Here is a 19,386-nt window from a genome sequence, read left to right on the forward strand (position 1 = left end):
AATCGGCCTGGTTCTGTTGCCTGCTATTATTAGAATATTATAGACTTTAGTTTTCAAGATGGTATAAGTCTTGAGCATCACCAGATTGTTCGAAATGGAGTCAATTTGATTGACACATATCCATAGCTCCACGGGGCATAGTATCTTCTGGTATAGTTTGCCATTCCTGCAGTACCAAAATTACCGGATGGCTCGGAACATTGTGAAACAAATCATGAGAGTAAAGCGTGATGAAAGGAAGAGGGTCTAATTACATTTGGAAGCCAGGATTGGCTCTCCGACCACATCCATGTCAGTAGACATCTGTCGTCGCACCAATTCATAGAGGTGGCGGCAAATGTAAGTTCTAGTTCTTGTCACAACTTGATGTAACTTTGTCAATGAGACAGAGCTTCTGATCTTCAGGGTGAAGATGGGGCTTTTGGGCCTTGTGAGGATGTAAATTGTCTGAGGCTCATCATTCTTGCTTCCGATTGAGACGAAAAGAAGGGTGTCTCGGCAATGGCTTGACTTACGTGGTGATGAGTTGGAGTTTCGCGATGGTTAACGGGCATCGTCTGACGCTTTTGTACACCCTGGTCTGTCTTGTATGGCAGGGAACGTGTTTCGTGTGCTTTGAGCTGGATCATCTTCACGGAAGAGGAGCACTTATGTATACACCTTTAGAGTCAGTCATTAGGATGTCTAGCCTTCAGCTAAAAGCAAGATCCTAGGCAACAGTAAGGGCGATGAGTATTTTGCCTGTATGTGTTTTTTTATTTTATTTTCTTTTTACCTTGATGGCCTGGAGGCTAAAGCCTCTTTCGACCCCCTCAAGGATGCTGCGAATCTTATCAGATATCTTCGCTTGGTAGGTAGGGACAGGAAATGCTTAAATGCATATGCAGCTAAGCGATTCCTGGGCACCTTGCGACGCGCAACCCCTCAATCTCAATTGTCGCGTGTAACAGAGCCTATCCACGTTGTCAATTGACCAAGATGTTGCCACCAGCTTTGATCAGCGTGTACCACGAGTACAAGAAGGATACCAATTCAATTGTATCATGGCTTGCTTCAACCGCGAAAGAGATATCCTGCCGACCTGCTGTCGAATCCACCTGCTCCAAAGCAACCAGCCCCTCGACTGAACGGCAAAGGGAGAGCGGAAGCTAAGAAGAAGGTGAAAGGTACCCCTCAGGAAAGCACGCCACAAAATGAAGGACCTCGATACATCATTGAGATCAAGGACTTCGTCCCCCTGGCCGAATGCATCTCGGCTTATAAGAAGCCGGCTCTGTCTGTCCCGCGAACGTTCTTCTCTACACTCAACCGGGTCATTGAAGCGAGAACTGGTTTCAGCAGTGAATTTGCCGCCTCCGACTAGAAGCAAAACGACAAGTCGGATGCTAGACATTCCTACTTTGTGGGAATTCTTGAGAAGGCCCGCGAAGTCCTCAAGCCATATTCAGATCCAGTTGGTTCTGGTTCCTCAAAAGAGGCTGAGACCTTGACAAACAAGTTCAAGGAATTGGAAGTCTACCACCCATCAGAGAAGTTTCTTAACGCAAAAGACATTGAAAGACCTGGACCAGCGAATAATAACGACGTTATTTACGAGGCCGATGCAGGGGACTCAGTTGATGAGGCTTTTTTTGCATATAAACTGCTGTGCGAGGACTTAAACGACATTAGAACATTTATCACCTATATTTGGGAAATGCATATTGAAGCAGAGGAAGGTGGAGATAGCATTGACCCAGGCGTGATGGCGGTTGTTACCAATACAGCCATCGAGTTTGGTTCGACCCTTGCAGAGGACGTAAAGCCCTTGTTAGAAAAGCATGGTGGGATTAAGGCTATGGCTGAAGACCTCATGTGTGGCTTCCTGATCGATCAGGAGGTAGACATGAACAAATTCCGGGAGCAGATCGCAAAAGGATCCGTCAATGAGAAGGTATATGCCGTCATGTCGCACTGCTGCTACCACGCACGCCTTTCGATCGAGACCCTCGCCCAAGTTCCGTGGAGGGGTTCCGCCGGAATATATTCAGACTCAGGGAGGAAGGTCTCACCAAAACTTGGTGGCTAGATATGGACACCCTATTCGAGATTTTCGGCGGCGAAGCTTTCTTCGTTGGAGGAAAGCCACATACGCGTTCTGACTATGTCAATCGGTTTATGCTGCAGGTTGGCATCTCTGCATCTACCTTGAGCAAGAATAAGCACAAGGGCAAGAAGATGGCTCTCGAGGATTTCTCACGAGCAAATCCGCGATTTCTGACAACCCGTGCACTGATCCATAAAAGCCTTCAAGACCGATACCATCGAAACACCAAACGAATGAGCTGGACCATGGAGACTATTAGCGAAGTCCTCTCAAGGGGGGAATCAAAAGGCAAAGGCAAAGACAGGGGTGGAGATGGAGGTAAAGGCAAAGAAAAGGATACCTCATTGACATCAGACGACAAAACACGCGTTAAGCCAGCTGACATATTAGCGTCACTCGGCAATGCTCTGAGCGCTGAGGTAAATGAGCTTGCATTCCCCTACCTAAGCTTACATGAAATAAGCTGGGAGTGGTTGAGATGTGTTTGGATGGCGTGCGATTCCACTCTTCGCAAAGTCGACGGATCAGACTTCGCTTTGCCGGAATGGGAGCTGACTTTCGTGGTCGGGCATATCCTGACTGAAGCTGAAACGGACAACGAAGACTCAATGCATATTTTGGCAATGGCGGCGGGGATACTTGAGGAGATGCACCGTGGGCATGTCCTCAGCAAAGCATCCCGACTGATGTATGTGCTTTCTGGTCGTGACTACAGCATCCCGGAGGGTGCCACCGAGTTACTTCGATCATTTGAAAAGTTTTGTGATTGCGGCTCGGGTCATGAGGGGCCCCAGGAGGAGGCATCGAATGCAGAGAATCAAATACCTTGATCATGTAGATAGATTTCGCTGTAGAATCATTATGTCCATAGTTTATAAGAACATGAAAAATGGAGTGCGCTCCATAGGCTTTCCTGCAATCCACCAGCCCTGACTCGCAAGACAATTATGAACCAAATAGACCTGGATATGCGAGAGTACTGTAAAGCTAGCTGTAGCCTTGATGCCAATAAGTATAGTACTGATGGCAAGAGCTCGCCTGCAGAGAATGCAGTAGTCATTCCCTTAGTCCGCTAGGTTGTCATCGAAAAGTTATATCGTTGCCAGTCATGCCCGAGACGTAACGGTCAGACGATACTAAACACTCTATATGGGATAACTAAACAACCATCCGGAACTTCAGAAGATCCTGCTGCTGAATGCTATCGAACTTCGCCTCCAACTCAGCAACATCCCATTTGCAAGAAAGCCATCGTCCGTTCAATGCACCGCGTCGCCTTCCCATCCCTTCAGCTTTTAGCAACCACACAGAAAACGCCCCAACGAGATCTGGGCTATCGGTCAAGACTGACAATCATAAGCTTTGGACTTGACTCAAATTCTGGGAACAAACTCACGGTGCTGAATATCATTCGATGCTGTCCTCGAGAACTCACTCTGCATCCCACCTGGGTGCACACTGGCCACAAAAATGCCCTTGTCGGCGTACTGGGCATGCAGCATCTCGATCATACGAGCTTGAGCAAGCTTGCTGGTACAATAGTGAGATGTTGTGCCGAATCCGATCAGACTTTGAGCTGAGATGGAACTGATGACGATAAAACTGCCTGTACTCTCAAGAAGGAAGGGTAAAAGGTGATGTGCGGCAAGCCATGTACCCTGACAGTGTGTGGCGAAGGCCTTTTGTACATCCTCAAAGTCTTCTTCAAGAACTGTAGCCTTTGAAAGGGGACCCGAGAACCCGCAGTTGACGAACACGGCATCCAATCTCCCGTTGAACTGGCTCTTCACTGTCGAAGCTATGTTGGCCACGCTCTCGTTGGAAGTGATGTCGCACACCACAGAAGCAACCTTGATCGATGCATTGATATCACCAACCTCCGTGGTTGTTGCCTCCAACGTCTTTTGCGATCGAGCAGCAATGATCATGCCCGCAACACTGGCTTGAGCAAAAGACCTTGCCAGCCCAGAACCTGCAGCTCCTCCAGCGCCAATGATGCACACGACAAAGCCCTGTGACAGTTCTACCTTCCTCGGGTCAATGGCATCATATGGCTTGTCGTGTTTCGTTTCGACAAAGTCCCTGACCTGCTGGGCATTCGTCAGACTTGCAGTAGACATAGCTTCGTAGTTCGTACTGGAATAGGATTGGCTGTTGGAGGAAGCGCCAGTAGGTTTACTTGGGTTGTAGGGAATGATAACGAACACTATCTTCGTGATTATGTTTCTTCAAGTCCTTATGTGGTGAAGTGAACGTTGTTATAGACCCACGATCCCGGATTTTGCTATTAATCCCGGAGTTGCTCAATCTGGCTCGTTAGCCCTGCTGCTGCATGTCAGACGAGACGTGGGCAACCAACTTATGGCCTGAGGTTGGGGGCACGGATTTATCTTATCTCCGTCTAGAGAACTTAGATCGGCTAGATAGTATCTAAATATGGCCAATCTAGGGGAGGTAAAAGAACTGGGAACCTTGATCCTAAATGACAAAAAGATTTAGGTAACTTCATATAAGTTTAGCTTAAATTAGGATACCTTTTACTTACTTTATTTTCCTGTATCTCAGCACTAATGTCTTTCTGGCTCCCCGAGGCCAATGTCACTTTTAATCCCGGCAGTTTGTCGGTCAGTCTCCGTCAGGAATAATGCCATATTCCTGGCGGCGGAGCCTTTCGCAGTGGCTTGGAGAGCAGTGCGAATGCGGATAGGAGAACTCATGGGAAGTCATAGTAGGGTATTTGGGAATTGATTTGAAGGTTACCAATAGTATTCTGCTGGTAATGCTATCGTATTCTAAAACTCGATAATATTTTGTTTAGATATGAGACATTCTGGATCAGGGTTCAAGGTGCCATTGTTTGAATGCACCTGCCCTGGTCGATTTAGTGCCGCAGCATATCACTGCACCAGGCGGAGACTGGTTATTCGAAGCAACAGATGTATACGTCCAGCATATGGGCGTGTTTTCCTACCAATGGCGACCTAGCGCAAGGCAGCCAAGAGCCAATACCATTCCGGGGAGATGGGCAACACCTACCGCCGCTCGCCTGGGTAACTCTCTGGCTAGAAGCCTTGCTTATACGAAGGGAGCTTTTCGGGTTATGTCATGTAGGATGCTGGTCGGCTGATCAGCTCTGTAGTGTTAATACCCCGAAGACGGACTGGGAAGATTTCTGTACTGAAGCAAATGGTGATCTTGAAAATGCCTGAAACCCCATATAAATTCGGGATAGGGGATATATATAGGGCGTCCCAAAGGTAACGAGTCGTTAAGCAACATTTCAGAGAAATTATGATTGCCGGACTACTTGAACTGTCGTGTCTTATTCAGGAATACAAGAACCCCGCATTTTTCTATATCTTCAAATCGACAGGAGCGTTGTCTTCGCTGTAGTGCCATATCAGAAGAAGCTAAGCATATGCAATCTTCGCTCCTTAGTCTCCATCTTCGAAACTGTATTCATCTCTGCCCGCTTGATTGCAAGGAACCAATCGATATACCCTTGACCGAGAACACTATCTGCCCAAGCTCTGTCATCTTCCAGCTCCTTTAGTGCAACCTCAAGAGACGTCGGTAGAAGCTTGGTCAGTTCCATTTTCTGTCTTTCTTCTTCGGAATACGTCAGTGTGAATTCTAAGCGGATTAGCAAATATCGGCTATCTCGGCTTCGGTAGACATACCTGTCGCGTTTCTAATTGTAAGCGGCTTGGATTCGAGTGCAGCACCAATGATTCCGGCGACCATGGCATATGAATTCGAGGTGGCGTCATTGACACGGATCTCCCAGTGGTTTTTGGTGACTCTTCTAACAGGCATGTCTCGATTATTATCACCCCAACCCACAAGACCGCCGGTACACATTCTCCCGATATTGACTCTCTCATAAGAGTCAACCTGGCACATGCCCAATGCCATCAGTGCAGGTATATGGCTCAATATACCTGCCAGGGTGTCATCAGGGTTCCAGTCTTTGTTTTCTTCCGTAGGGACTGCCGAGATGTGAATGTGCTGTCCGCTCTTCTGGCCTTGTTCTCCGTCGTATGGTGTCGGATAAAAAGTGGCAAGAATTCCATACTTATGTGCCACATTCTGGATTAACTCTTTGGCATAGTAATAGGTGTCCACGGCTTCGATAGCAGAAAGAGGAGGGAGAGCCACTTCATAGGCCGATGTGCCATACTCTTTTATCACTTGCTCAACTTCAATCCCCGCTTCACTAAAAGCAACAATAATCTCGTTGAGTATAGGCCAGACTTTGGAGCGGAGAGTGCCGAAAGTACCAGCAACTCCGGGCTTTGCAGGCTCAGCGGCCTCGAGGGTTCCTGGAACGAGAAAGCAGAACTCCAACTCAATTCCAACAAGGAACTTCAAGCCACGAGACTCTTCAGCTTTTTGAACGATGGTTTTCAAGAGGAGTCGTGCATCAGTATTCTGAAAATCCACAGTAGCAACGCAATGAGCTGTGTTGCCGATTCCGGATGCATCATGCCTCATAGTTCGGATCGAGGAAATATCAGGGTATATCTTGCCCTTCCCGTTGAAAAGAGCGAATAGTTGAGGGATAAACTCAGCGGTTGTAGGTACCAGGGTATCCAACGGGGCGCAGTCAAGGTGACTACCAGATCTCAAAAGGTTCTTGAATCGTGAAGCAGGGAGTAATCTTGTTCTCGAAATTCCACAAATATCAACCCATTGCAATATAATGATCTTCACTGAGGGATTCTGCTTGAAGAATTCCTGAAGTGATCCTGTAGCAAGGTCTGCGTGAGTCTCTTCGTGAATACTGGTTGACATGATAAGAAAAAGGCCAGAGTGAGATCGGTGAAGAATTCAGCAACAAGAACCCTGGGCTATTTTCTGAGTTTTGAGCTGGCTGCAGACTTTAAATACCAATACAATTCTCACACCAATGGTCGAAAGAGATGGCGATGGAGTAAGCCACCATTCTGAAGCTGACCTGTGACCTTCCTGTCTTGGACAATACGCTTAATCAGCCGGTAACACTTCGTGCCTTATCGAGTAAGCGCTAGACCTCCTTTATGCGGTCAGACGGCATGTTAATCGCATTGACACATCCTAGAGCTCCGGGATCCTAGGTAGCAGTGCCTTTTCGGTGTTGCAGTAGTCCCCAAGGAGTGAAAGGTCCCCGGCTAGGGGAGGAAAGAAAACTTAGGACCTTGGTCCTAAATCATGGAAAGACTTAAATAATTTAGTATCAATTTAGGATATCTTTTATTTAGTCTTTTTTAATGCCTTAAATTAGGTTCTGATGTTTCCTTGCTCTCTAGAGCCCAGATCTTGGAACAGGATGACCAAATAACCTCATCAAAACTCTCCTCAAGATGACAATCACATCAAGCGAAGGCCTTTAGTCTCTTAGGGACGAGAGTTCATATTTAGGACTTCCACTATGCATTATGGAATGCGTCAAGATAGTGGTGTTCTCGGGATTCTGTTAGCTATCCCGCTTCCCAAATGGGTGACAACGGGGTTACGAGTGATGCAGGCATTGCCGCTATGGAAGTGCATAAGCAGCAAGTTCACTGCCACTGCCACTGCCAAGTTGCATGGAGTCGAATATCGAGTTGCATCCTTCGCCCTATCGCCCATAACATAACCAAAGACTAATGTACTAATAAACAAGAAAATGAGGGTTATCTCCAAACTATCATCGCATGAGAATTTTGGTCAAGATGGCGTCCACAAGTCTCCCAGGCACCCAGTTGCTATTATGGCATATTGCACTACATATTATATTCAATTCGTGTATATTCAACACTGTCAATCCTCTTTGTTCCATCGAAATGCTCACTCAACTGGACCATCGTCTGTTGGCTCTTGTCGACCTTGGTCTCTTTGCGACAGATCTGAAGCACCAGCCAGCTCGGAACCAATAACATATCTTGTCTTACGGAAGACGCTCTGCACCAAAGTCTCGTGATCCTCCTTCCACTTCTTGTAGTTGGCCCAACCGACCTGCAACTGCAGAGAGTAGTCGGCGCTCTTGACCTTGCTCTTATAGGTAGGATCATACTCATCCGGATTCTTGGGGTTGACGCCCTCGTCGAATGGTACACCTCCCATGACGTTTCGGAAGTAGATCATCACATCGCTGAAGGTGTTGCCTGGCTTTGGCTGAGGAGAAGGCGCCATAGTTAGTGGTGGTACCATGCCGTAGACTTGCTTCACGCCGTCCTTGACCTTGCCATTGTACATGGGATGGGAGGTTGAGGTTGAGTGACAAGAGGCACATGCCGAGATGAAGTTGTCGGCTGGGCCATTCATACGGCCATTCCATCCCCATGAGGGCCGTGTGCCACCCTCTCGCTTTCGAATCTTCTCTGCCTCCGGGTTGATATAGCACTCTCGCGGCTTAGCCACGTGCCCCTCAGCCTTGGTCTCCTCATAGACCTTGTTCGTCAACCAATGATCATTGCCCCACTGAAGACCGACAAGAGTGAGTCTATCCCAGGGCTGAGAATTCATAACGAGGTTAGCATAAGCAAATTTCCCTTGGTTATTGGGGGTGTACTCACGCCTTTTCCAGGATGGTCTTTGTTATACATGAAGGTGCCAAAGACCCATCCAATTGGTGAGCGCTTATCGACGACAGCAAAGTCGACCTGAATTAGACGAAGTGGCGATGCGAAGTCATTCCGATCTCTGCCGCTGTTGGTTGACTTGGAAATGACCTGTGATTCTTATTAGAGATTACAGTCCTAGTGTCATGGTCAACACAACTCACTGCATCCATCGTTGGGGCTCCATCTTGAATGGGCATCTGCTCAGGTGTCGAATTGTTCAATAAGATCTTTCCAATGTCAGTCATGATGTTCCGCCTTTTCGGAGTGTTGTCCTACCTTGAAAACACATGTTCCTACGGGAAACTCTTTGTTCTGAGAGAAGTCAGGGTTATCCGGGTCCTTCCACATATCGCCAAAAACAGTGGCACCTGGAAAAATGTTAGATCAAGACTGGGTACAGTATGATTAGATATACCAGTAGCATTGTAAAATCCAACTGCCCAATTCTGTAGGGCCACATTTTGTGTCTTAGCAAACTCCCCGGGAGGTGTCGCTCTCTCGAATGTGAAGCCATTGATGGGTTCACGCTCGGTACACGACGATTTTGGGTCTGGGTCCCGATAATGCATCCAAGGTGCGTGGTACCAGTCTCGGACTGTGTTCTCATTGAGTCGAAACCCTTTCTCGACATTGCCATCAAAACAATACTCTCTGATGGCCTCAGCAAACTTTTCAGGTTCCTTTTCGTAGTCGAACTTGAACCACGGCGCATTCTTGCCCTCAAAGTCACCAGGCAATCCGGGGGCAGGGATCAATGGGGAGGGAGCGTGGGGGAGTGAACCATCCTTCGATTCTTTCTGTGCCTTGAGGTTCGCCTTGAGAATGTCCGAGGTTGGATAGTCATTGCGGATTTGCCACGGGCTATAGCCAACAGGAGTTGGATGGATGGAGGAGGTATGGAACTGTACTTGTGCCTCTGTAGCCTGCAGCTTTTCACTTTCTGTCTGAATCAGTGATCCAGCAAGGCCTGTTCCTCCAAGCGCAGCGCCGCCAGCCAATATCTGGCGCCCAGTGATGCCCGCCAAAAGTCGGAAGGCCATATTTCTGGTTGGAACAAGAAGAAAATAGAGAGACAGCTAATCAGCGAAAGAAGACGGTCGATTGTGCGAAAAGATGGCTCTTAAGTGCGCAACCCCTACAGTGATGGCTTTGATAGAGACCTGCCTAGACCCCAGCCTAGACCCCAGCCGCTGTGACAAGCTAAGACCAGGCTGGCGACGGCGGAGCTGAACATCTCCGCCAGCTTTTGATATCACTCCCCATAGCAGTATTAATTAGCGATATCTCAGTGGCTCGGCCCGTCCCCATGAATTAAAAGCCGTTCTGGACCCAGGAACTATCCCTTGTGGCGGAAACGTGGCTCGCTGACCTTCGATAAATCACTGCCGTTTGTGTCTAAGGAGGTTCCAGGGGTCTTATAGCGCTGAATCCGATTGGTGGTACAAGTGCAGCTGAACTGCTATCACATTTTTAGTGTGTCCAAGATGACTTTAGAGGAAATGTCATTGGCCAGAAGCCGAGAGCAGACGAACTACTTCCAATAGCCATATCGATAGTTCAGTCGCCTTGTTACACCAGAGTTTCTTTCCATATCAATGCACACGTATGCTTAATCTCAATAATGTATAGATGTCAACTTTTTGGTACTTATGAACTGGGTTGTGTGCCTCAAAATGCGTATGGAACACGATTTCTCCGAGATCTTCCAGTGTCACTGTCAGCAGGTTTCACCATCCGCTGTGCAATCTATGTCAATAAGGAAGCGAGAGGTAAGATGCACAGTCAATACTTCCGGACGAAAACGCATCTTAGTAGCAGATGCATGTAGGAGAACTTTCAGTGAAAGAACAAAAGAGAGGCTGGCCCACGCGATTGTTTACAACCCATTGTTCTTTATTCAGGCGCGTATCACTTCGCCAGTGCCAGAGGTGAATCAAACAAAGGACTTTTGTTCCAGTTCATAGGTCAACGATGGAGCCGTCACGGACGAAATTTCTGCAATAAATTCAAGGTGAATATTCTGAACAAACAAGCTCAGCCTCTTCACGTATTGTTCCCAGGTATAAAACCCCCTTGGCTTCGCCCCCTTCTTGGCAGCGTCATCAATCCCATCGGTAATGCTATCATCCCAAGTGCTCTCTCAGTTCACCAGTTTATGGGCAAAGTATCCAGCCTCCGGTCACATTAAGAGCTACCAACGCATTTCCGGGCAACATCACATCAGCTTAACCCAGGTGTTCTTCATCTCGCTCGCCACCATGAACCCATCTCCTCGATTTCCCGCTCTTCCCTCAGTTCCTGAGTCGCCCTCTGCAGCCAAGCCGGGGGACTATCCTAACTCTCTTGGCCAAGGCCCTCATGTCCATGAGTGTGGAAAAGGTATTCGCTGCCGGTGCCAGGGTTGTGATGGCTGTACTGGAAAGATATATTGCATATCCAGCCTCCAGTGTTACGATTGCTATTGCAACTGTCCCGTTTAGATACTTTCCGGGGCTTGAGATGAGGTTGCTTATTCTATCTCTTTTGCATTCTTGCTAACGCCAGTTACCCACAACGCGCGTAGGCAATATTCGCCAATACAAGTTTTGATGCTTTCATTTTTGAAGTAAAGCTTTGCGTTGCTATTATTGTTTGGTGCGCTTTTCAATGCAGAGTTCAAGGTGAAGCGGATCAGAGGCCTGGCAGGTAGCTGGGTAGGTCAGGGAGAATCAAAGAAGCACTTACAAAACATATCCGTTAGCTCCTTTGACTTGTATGCGACTATGTGATGTCAAGGCCGTAGACCGTAGACCAAGCTTCCATTTTTCATTCAAGCCTTCTCTCAAACACTTTGTTCGGAAAAGGGAAAAGGAAGTTGAGGTCAGCAGCAGGAACTTTCTAAAGAATGATGTCCACCCCACGTTCTAGACTACATAAGATATGAATGAGCTTTGACCAACATCTCGATATTATAGAATATGAACATTGAGGATTTGGCTTGCCCTACGTGTGAGAAACTTCTCCAGCAGATGAAAAGGATGTTGCTAAGTTTTCCCTGCAAATATGCAGCCGGGTAACCATAGGAGCCCAAGAGCCTCTGTACTAACTCAAGTAAGCGTACTGATAACTGAATATGAAAGAATGTACGGGAAAAAAGGGTTTATGGGGCTTGTAATTCGTATCACAGCTGCGAAGCACATATTGGTGTTGAAACAAGATGTTATCATTCTATATCCTGCTATATAGACCTCAAGCCGCAAACATGGCACATTGGGACTTCTTATTGCACAGCACCTTTTATTGCATCACGTAAATCATTAAAAATAAATGGATTCAGGGAACCTGTTAAGATGCTCTTTTTGTAATTTATCATTTTCTATACTGGTCAGCTAGCGATCTACAGTCTGTTCTACTCCACCTGAACCTCTCCATCGCAAAGCATACAAAATAGATACACCAATCTAAAACACGTTGGCATCTAAGAAGAACAAGTAAATGAAGTATCTCAAGTCCACTATGAATTCGCGCGTAGCTTAAGTGTCGCTGAAAGGGAGAAACAAAAGCCGTAGGCGAAAACCCTATGCATGTCAGAAAGGGCCACTTAGGCAGGGCAGTTTATGTTGCAGTTAGAGCACTGCATGGTGCTCCAGTTAGAAATCTCGTTCTTGCAGCCGCTGCAGCCGGTACACTCGCATCGAGTGCTGTGGGGGCACTGAATGGGCTGGGGACCAAACTCAGCTGGGATGAGGGAAGGGAAGTAATTGTGAGTAGTCTCGGTGGGTGAAGAGGGAGCTGAAGCCTCAGCGGTGAAAACGACGGAGGGATACATGTTAAAGGTGATTTTGTGGTGATTGCTGTGTGTGAGAGAGAAGATGATGGTAGCTGTGATGCTGTTGATGCTTTGTTGTGAATTGGTAGTGGAAGTTGTATTGATGCAAGTGATGATATTTTCCATATTGATCGGGCAGATGCATGGCATTTATAGACTCTGGAAAACGCCCAAACACTTATGTTCAAACATAGAACACTGTTCTTTCCAAGGTCCTGTGAATCACTTGTTCACGGCAATCCTTAGCCAATACGTTACCGACACAGTGACTGATGTTAGCCAAACTCATTGTCTTCTGCGCACAATAAGAGGCCTTCTGTTTTATGTCCATACTCTCAACTGATGTCAATACTCGACCGTGCTTTGTTTCCAAATATCTATCTCATCCCTTTGTTTACGCTGTGAACAACAAGGCCTGAGCATTGAACAGTGGCTCTTTGAGCTGCTTAATCAGACGCACAATTCCAAACCAGGGTGACTGACGCAATGAATTCTGGCAAAAGCTTTACCGATAATCGAATCATCTTTATCACGGATATTTAGTTCAATACTACACACATGATATCTGAGGTTCTCTTCGCGCTTCGCACACGACGTCCTTCGCTTGACGTATGCAGTCTCCTTTTTGACTCTTGGTGCTCCGACACTCTTGAAATCTTATTCAGGGCTTTCAGGAAGAAAATAATTAAACTATTTATAACGCTATCCTGTTTAAAATGACCCGTTTTAACCGTTGAAGTATACAATGATTTCGTCGACATTGTACAGGGCACATACACAGATGCCGGTAACTTTTGCCCAGCATCGCAACTTTGCTAGCGAAATGTACCTGAACCACTCAAACCGAATTCCTCACAACATCGTGACATGCTATTTTATTGCCCGCCGTGAATGTCCTTTCTCTTTTATGTATAAAGCGAGGCACCATTTAGACAACACAAAGAAATCCCATACTTCCATTACCGCAATCTCTCCTTCGACTCTACCCAAGACACCAAACTTCTCAAGCCTATCAACATAGAACCAATAGCCATTTTTCGACCAGACTCAATATGCATCCTTCAACGGGCTCCACAATCACCTCTTCGATCCCAGCGTCTCCCTCCGATGGCGCTGCTGCTGAAATGCCCTCTCCAATCCCCGCCAACGATGGTAACCAGCCCAACCAGTGCCCTCACAGCGAGATATGCCAATGCGCAGAATGCCCCGGCTGCAAGAACTTGATTTATGTCTGGAAGACGGAGCAGTGTGCTGCATGCTACATGGACCACCCTGCCATTGTTCAATAGGCGATAGGCTGTAACTCATATTTATTTGACAATAAAAACATCTATTGTCCTGGATACTGTTGCGAACGCATGTCATTTACAATGATCAAAAGATAGTAACTAAACGGCTACCATTCAGAACTCTTCTTTGCAATGGCTAAGTGAATCGCGATGGACATCTGTGAATACGAGCCTGAGCCACTGGCTCTTTCAGTCCGTAAGGTTCTGCAAAATTGTGTAGCTTCGATCAGCAGCCTCTTGGCTCTCGTCGAGGTTGCTGGTGTAAGATCAACTTGCTTCCCGTTTATGTACAGATGTCCATAAGCTCCAGACAAGCTGACTCTCGATTGTAGGTCGTTGATGGTCAGTGATTTGTTTCCTTACAATCGAGGATGCTCGGTCATGTCTGGGCAATCCACAACAGCCCAGAAAAGAATGTGGCAGTGACATCACTTTGAGACAAAACAGCCTTATAATGCTGACATCTTAGATAGTGGAACTTATCTCTCGGAGAAAATCTCGTCTAGGCGGGCTAATTAATCTTGCGACTGGCTCAGTGCTGCGCCATGGAGTAAGGCAGGGATGAGGCTCCTATTCTTACAAGCGGTGTCGCGGGCTCATCAATATCACAGATCGTCAGAAGGCGACAGACAACCTCGAAAAAATCTTAACCGTTCTTCATTCTCTCACTTTATATTTTGGAGAACGTTCACATTCCTCGTACTGAGTTCTTCCTATTTTTTCTTGACATTGATGTCTTGCAAACCAATCTTACATGCTCCACCCCGAGATGGGTCAGCATCGCTTCTGTCATCCTGACTCCACGACCCTGAGGCTGACGCTCGGAGAAACCATCTCAATCTAGGATGAAATCTGACAGGATTCATACACTTGAGCCACTGACTGAGGCTTGGTCTTAAACAAGCGGAACGATATTTATATATCCCAGCCTCGGGAAAACTCCTTTATTATGGACATGTCTACTTCCGCAATTCCGATAGAAATACTTTTCCTCGATCAATTGTCATTGCCAGTCTGAAATAACACTTCAAGAATAATTTGGGAATATCAGATACCAACCGAAATGGCTTCCCGTCGCCATGACCTTTCGCAATACCCCACCGGATTCACGGTCCTGCGCATCTTCCAAGCTGTACTGAATATCATCACCATTGTCGTCACGTCTTTCACGATAAATGCCGTTGTTATTTCGGGGAACTGCTTGTTGATGGTAACCGTAAGTAAAAAGATGTGCGATCGTCAATAGAAACAACTTGCTGACATTGCTTACAGAGCTCTGCATCACTTCTGGTCTCAACATGGATGGCCTTTGCTCATATGTTCTCCAACCGCCTCTTTAATTACTTGGTCGCCGCGATTCTTGACATCATTCTCACATTATTCTGGCTTGTATCATTTGCTGTTCTGGCGGCACAAACTGCGGTGTTATGGGCCCACGGCACCGATTACTGCGAAAACAACAAGTGCCCCGACAGCCTCAAGAACGTGACGAGCTTTTACGGATACGTCTTTGCGACTTGCGTCGGTCTTGGTGGATTGGCATTGTAAGTTCACAGGGAGGTCTGCGAGTATGTCCATCATGCTAACCATTTAGTCTTTTCTCATGCATTTGCCTTATCTTCCACGGCATTGTCAGCTGTCGACAACACCGATATAATCAGATCGGCACGAATAACGTTTCTGAACCAATTTTTGTCGGCGATAGACACCCCCAGGGCACGACCGAGTATCGGCCTTTGGCATAAGCTAGTTACTTGGAGCGAAAAAAATTTAACGATACCACTGATTGTTTCTGAAGTAACTTATGATACTCAATTTAATCGTAAACCTTATATGCCGTCATTCTTATCGAGGGATGATAAGATAAGATACAAAGACTAATCGATAAGGACATCGCTTCTGGGTCAAGCGAGCTGTTAGTATGTGCTAAGGGGTACTTTGAATGGCTCCATAATTTGCCAGCACAAAGAGTATTCTGTATCATTACCTAGTATGCGATGCTCGTTTACATATTTTGCAATCCCCAAACTGGTCACGATCACTTAAAATGACAGAGAAGTTTTTACGAACTGCCCATAACTAAGATCAGCACCTTGATCATTAAATTTTAAGTTGAGCATAATGCAGTGGAAAAAGGTGACAATCTGCGTTAGATACGTTACGATAATCCTGACATTTTATACATCAGCTTGTTTCATCGCCATTTGCCTCCTTTACAAAACTATAATCAGTCAGCACCCGCAACTTCCTTTTATCTTTTCAAACTAAATGGACTCTCATGGACTACCTATCATGAGCCAGATTTTATCATCTGCCTCGACCCAAGTTGTTAATATGCCCTGAGTTTTTACTGCCGTCCTCATCCTCTGATTACCCTACGCTTGTGGCTGCTTCGAGTGGGGCCGACCACCGACCGCCGATCGCTCGACGAAGTGACAACATTAATTGAAAACATTGTCATGACTGACTGGTCTCTCATGACTTCCATCAAATTCAATCATACGATATCAGAAATGAACAAAGTCCCGTCACAGGCTATCGCTATAAATTTGCCGCGACAATATGCTCAATAGTCAATACACGTCTCAGCTCAATCGCCGAGTCGGGCGGGTTGGGATCCACCTTTCGGGGATCAAAAGCGGAAGCCAAACAAGTCCCCGGGATGGGATAATTATATCAGATCAAAGTTTCCAGATCATTCGCGTCGGGCACTAGATTAGTAGCATTTCTCAGCAAGTCGCTCGCAATACTACCATAGCTTTTGTATAATTGTTCCCTGTATAACATCTACGACAATGGCATCGTTTACATCCACTATTCGCAGAAGTGCAGTTGTTCTTGAACACGTACCAACAAAAGCTTTCACATCGCTACCTGTGTCACAATCGTCGAGAAGACGCACTTATTGCACGCCCGCGGGTAACGCCATTCAAAGAAGAAGCCGAACCAGTTGCCAAAAGAGTCTAGCATCGAGACAACCCTGTCTTATACACTCACGACATCCAACCCAAAATCACATCATCGGCCGCGCCAGATTTGCGACCACTACGAGCATAATGGCAGAGCCAACAGTCCACTCCCTATTCGAGCCTGTCACTGGCACCTGGCAGTACGTTGTCTCGGACCCGAACACCAAGAGCGCAGTCATCATCGACCCAGTCCTGGACTATGATCCTGTTAAAGCAGCAGTGTCGACCGGATCGGCTGATGCCATTCTCAAGACTGTAAAAGACAATGGCTTGAAAATTGAGATGATACTAGAGACGCATGCTCATGCAGATCATTTGACTGCTGCATCATATCTCCAGTCAGCCCTTGCCAGAAGTCAAGGTTCCAAGCCACTTATCGGCATTGGAAAGCTTATTCGCCAGGTTCAGAGCTTGTTCGGAGAACGATATGGTATCGATCCCAAAGAGTATGATACTGTTTTTGATAAGCTATGGGAAGATAACGATGAGTTCACCATTGGCACTTTGACTGCCCGTGCTGTCCATCTCCCTGGTCATACGCCAGATCACATGGGATACCATATTGGCAGTAAGTCTACTTTGACCTAACACAACTGTAAATAAATCACTGACTTGCTACCTAGAAAACGTGTTTGTTGGAGATTCCATCTTTCACGTTGACATCGGCTCCGCCCGCGCAGACTTCCCCGGTGGCAGTGCTGAAGCCATCTTCAACTCCGGCCGCAAGCTCCTTGCACTACCAGAAGATACAAAGATCTGGGTCGGACATGATTATCCACCGGCTGAGCGAGAAGCCCCGGTTCCTTTTGCTACGGTGAAGGAGCACAGAGAGACTAACAAGCATCTAAAGGATGGAACCCGTGAGCACGAGTTTATTGAGATGCGAAAGAAACGTGATGAGTCTCTTGCTGCACCTCGATTGATCCATCCTTCGTTGCAGGTCAACATTAGAGGTGGACGACTGCCGGCACCGAACCCGGCAGGACTTAAAACGATTCATTTACCAGTGACGGGCTCGTCGTGGTAGAGAAGACTTTCCGACGCAATGATTTGTCCAAGGGATGCATATTATATAATAGCTTGGAGACGATCTTGTCGCTTTGATGCAGAAGTAACGGTATTAAGAATGATAGTTTAGCCAGACGAAACAAATCGCAAATCTCTTTCAATATCTTCAATTTTCCTTTCCACTCTATATCTGAAAGTGCGGGATAGGACTTTACATGAAACAATCATATAGGCCACCGTCCACTGGACGTTATGTTTGTGAAAGGATCCCCAGAACGCAGCTTTTCGGCGACTACCTCTGAAAACCTCGGGATCTGACTGTTCTAATTATGCCAAGTTCTTGGGATGCATTGGATCAAGATTAATGTAAGGTATAATGTCTAAGGCTCTTCTAATTTTATTCTAAATGGAAAACTCCAAAGTACATTAAGCAATCAGTAGCTCTCCTTTCAACCGCAATGTCTAAGCAAGCCAGAGTCCAGCCACCAAACCAGCACCAAACATCGAAACGATAGTGATAAAAGAACTCAACCCCATCGTGGCCATACCACTGATACCATGACCACTTGTGCATCCACCAGCAATGCGAGCGCCGAAAGTCAGGAAAGCTCCGCCAGCCAGAACCATCGGCAGTGATGCCTGTTCACTTTGTGCCATGACCTCCCGGATGGCCGGAAAGTTGGATAACGTCGCCCAAGAACCCATCATTAATCCAAATGCAAAGAGAATGTTCTGATGGAGTGATTTAACACCCTTGCCCCCGAAAATATCCCAGAAGAACTTTCCAAACTCCTCATAGGCACCGCTGACTCCAACAGGCTTCTCGGTCAAGATGACAGACGATAACTGCCCGAAGCCAATGAGGAAGCCACCGACAACCGGATGCAGCATGGTAACACTTCTCGGGGCAATGTATAAGATACCGGCAAGTATCGCAAGCATCGTTATCTCGTACCCGACGAGAACCTTGCCTGCAGACAACCCGGTAACATCCATGACCGATGTATTCTGGACACGGCTCGTCGGCGGTCCGACGATGTACGGCTTACACCGCACCCAAACAACGCCCGCAAGGAGCGACGTGCATGCGAGCAGCCGACTGGCGCCAATACCCGCTGTGGCCTGCACGAGGACCGTCCCGGGACAAGCACCCGTTAAGCTTATTCCCAGGCCTAGCATGGCACCACCAATTATGTTACCGTCGTACGGGCCCAGCCATCCGTGCGAACTTGCTGAGCGGGCTGGGATCTTGGTGGTCTTGGAGTTGTAGAGGGTGAAGATTGCGGCGCTGGTCGCGGATGCGGTGAGGAACGTGGCGAGCATGTGGAAGTCGGAGAGGCGGAATTGATTCTTTATGACCTGCGGGTTTGCTACGCCTGAGAGAGTGAGGCCTGTGCCGAAGATGGCACCTGTTAGCAAGCTTGTTGCCATGATTGTAAAAAAAAAGATCTATAAAACGCTTTGATGTTGTTTACTCTGTATTGATAAAGTTCAAGACACACGGCAGAGGCTGAAAATCTTTGCTCTATTAACTCGCTCTATCGCTGTCTAAAATCACGCTTCATTTCCGCTCTAGTGCAGTTTAAACTCGCTAGTAAACCATCTGATCATTAATCTAGTCCCCGATGAAAATTAGAGTTTT

General features: G+C 46.9%; 9 protein-coding genes across 9 annotated transcripts; 5 read left to right on the forward strand and 4 right to left on the reverse strand.

The window, feature by feature from the left end:
• Nucleotides 1–978: 978 nt before the first annotated feature.
• On the forward strand, nt 979–2,916 carry FPRO_06750 (uncharacterized protein; the record flags this gene model as incomplete). Its single annotated transcript, XM_031228302.1, has 4 exons — nt 979–1,038; nt 1,109–1,312; nt 1,364–2,009; nt 2,069–2,916. The coding sequence occupies 4 exons, from the start codon at nt 979–981 to the stop codon at nt 2,914–2,916; spliced, it is 1,758 nt and encodes a 585-aa protein (XP_031078652.1).
• A 328-nt stretch (nt 2,917–3,244) lies between these two features.
• FPRO_06749 (uncharacterized protein) lies at nt 3,245–4,206 on the reverse strand (the record flags this gene model as incomplete). Its single annotated transcript, XM_031228303.1, has 2 exons — nt 3,245–3,432; nt 3,483–4,206. The coding sequence occupies 2 exons, from the start codon at nt 4,204–4,206 to the stop codon at nt 3,245–3,247; spliced, it is 912 nt and encodes a 303-aa protein (XP_031078653.1).
• A 1,280-nt stretch (nt 4,207–5,486) lies between these two features.
• On the reverse strand, nt 5,487–6,880 carry FPRO_06748 (uncharacterized protein; the record flags this gene model as incomplete). The annotated part of the gene is made up of 2 exons (XM_031228304.1): nt 5,487–5,719; nt 5,767–6,880. The coding sequence occupies 2 exons, from the start codon at nt 6,878–6,880 to the stop codon at nt 5,487–5,489; spliced, it is 1,347 nt and encodes a 448-aa protein (XP_031078654.1).
• A 616-nt stretch (nt 6,881–7,496) lies between these two features.
• On the forward strand, nt 7,497–7,703 carry FPRO_06747 (uncharacterized protein; the record flags this gene model as incomplete). Its single annotated transcript, XM_031228305.1, has 1 exon — nt 7,497–7,703. The coding sequence occupies one exon, from the start codon at nt 7,497–7,499 to the stop codon at nt 7,701–7,703; it is 207 nt and encodes a 68-aa protein (XP_031078655.1).
• A 191-nt stretch (nt 7,704–7,894) lies between these two features.
• On the reverse strand, nt 7,895–9,710 carry FPRO_06746 (uncharacterized protein; the record flags this gene model as incomplete). The annotated part of the gene is made up of 5 exons (XM_031228307.1): nt 7,895–8,560; nt 8,623–8,778; nt 8,832–8,897; nt 8,947–9,038; nt 9,086–9,710. The coding sequence occupies 5 exons, from the start codon at nt 9,708–9,710 to the stop codon at nt 7,895–7,897; spliced, it is 1,605 nt and encodes a 534-aa protein (XP_031078656.1).
• Nucleotides 9,711–13,530: 3,820 nt separating this feature from the next.
• On the forward strand, nt 13,531–13,767 carry FPRO_06745 (uncharacterized protein; the record flags this gene model as incomplete). The annotated part of the gene is made up of 1 exon (XM_031228308.1): nt 13,531–13,767. The coding sequence occupies one exon, from the start codon at nt 13,531–13,533 to the stop codon at nt 13,765–13,767; it is 237 nt and encodes a 78-aa protein (XP_031078657.1).
• Nucleotides 13,768–14,830: 1,063 nt separating this feature from the next.
• Nucleotides 14,831–15,512, forward strand: FPRO_06744 (uncharacterized protein; the record flags this gene model as incomplete). The annotated part of the gene is made up of 3 exons (XM_031228309.1): nt 14,831–14,983; nt 15,040–15,311; nt 15,362–15,512. 3 exons carry the CDS (start codon nt 14,831–14,833, stop codon nt 15,510–15,512), a joined length of 576 nt encoding a protein of 191 aa, XP_031078658.1.
• A 1,311-nt stretch (nt 15,513–16,823) lies between these two features.
• On the forward strand, nt 16,824–17,763 carry FPRO_06743 (putative metallo-beta-lactamase domain protein; the record flags this gene model as incomplete). The annotated part of the gene is made up of 2 exons (XM_031228310.1): nt 16,824–17,304; nt 17,360–17,763. 2 exons carry the CDS (start codon nt 16,824–16,826, stop codon nt 17,761–17,763), a joined length of 885 nt encoding a protein of 294 aa, XP_031078659.1.
• Nucleotides 17,764–18,206: 443 nt separating this feature from the next.
• Nucleotides 18,207–19,175, reverse strand: FPRO_06742 (uncharacterized protein; the record flags this gene model as incomplete). The annotated part of the gene is made up of 1 exon (XM_031228311.1): nt 18,207–19,175. The coding sequence occupies one exon, from the start codon at nt 19,173–19,175 to the stop codon at nt 18,207–18,209; it is 969 nt and encodes a 322-aa protein (XP_031078660.1).
• Between the last annotated feature and the right edge of the window lie 211 nt (nt 19,176–19,386).

This window comes from Fusarium proliferatum (genome assembly GCF_900067095.1).
Source record: "Fusarium proliferatum ET1 genome assembly, contig: FPRO_scaffold003, whole genome shotgun sequence".
NCBI classification, from domain to species: Eukaryota; Fungi; Ascomycota; class Sordariomycetes; order Hypocreales; family Nectriaceae; genus Fusarium; species Fusarium proliferatum.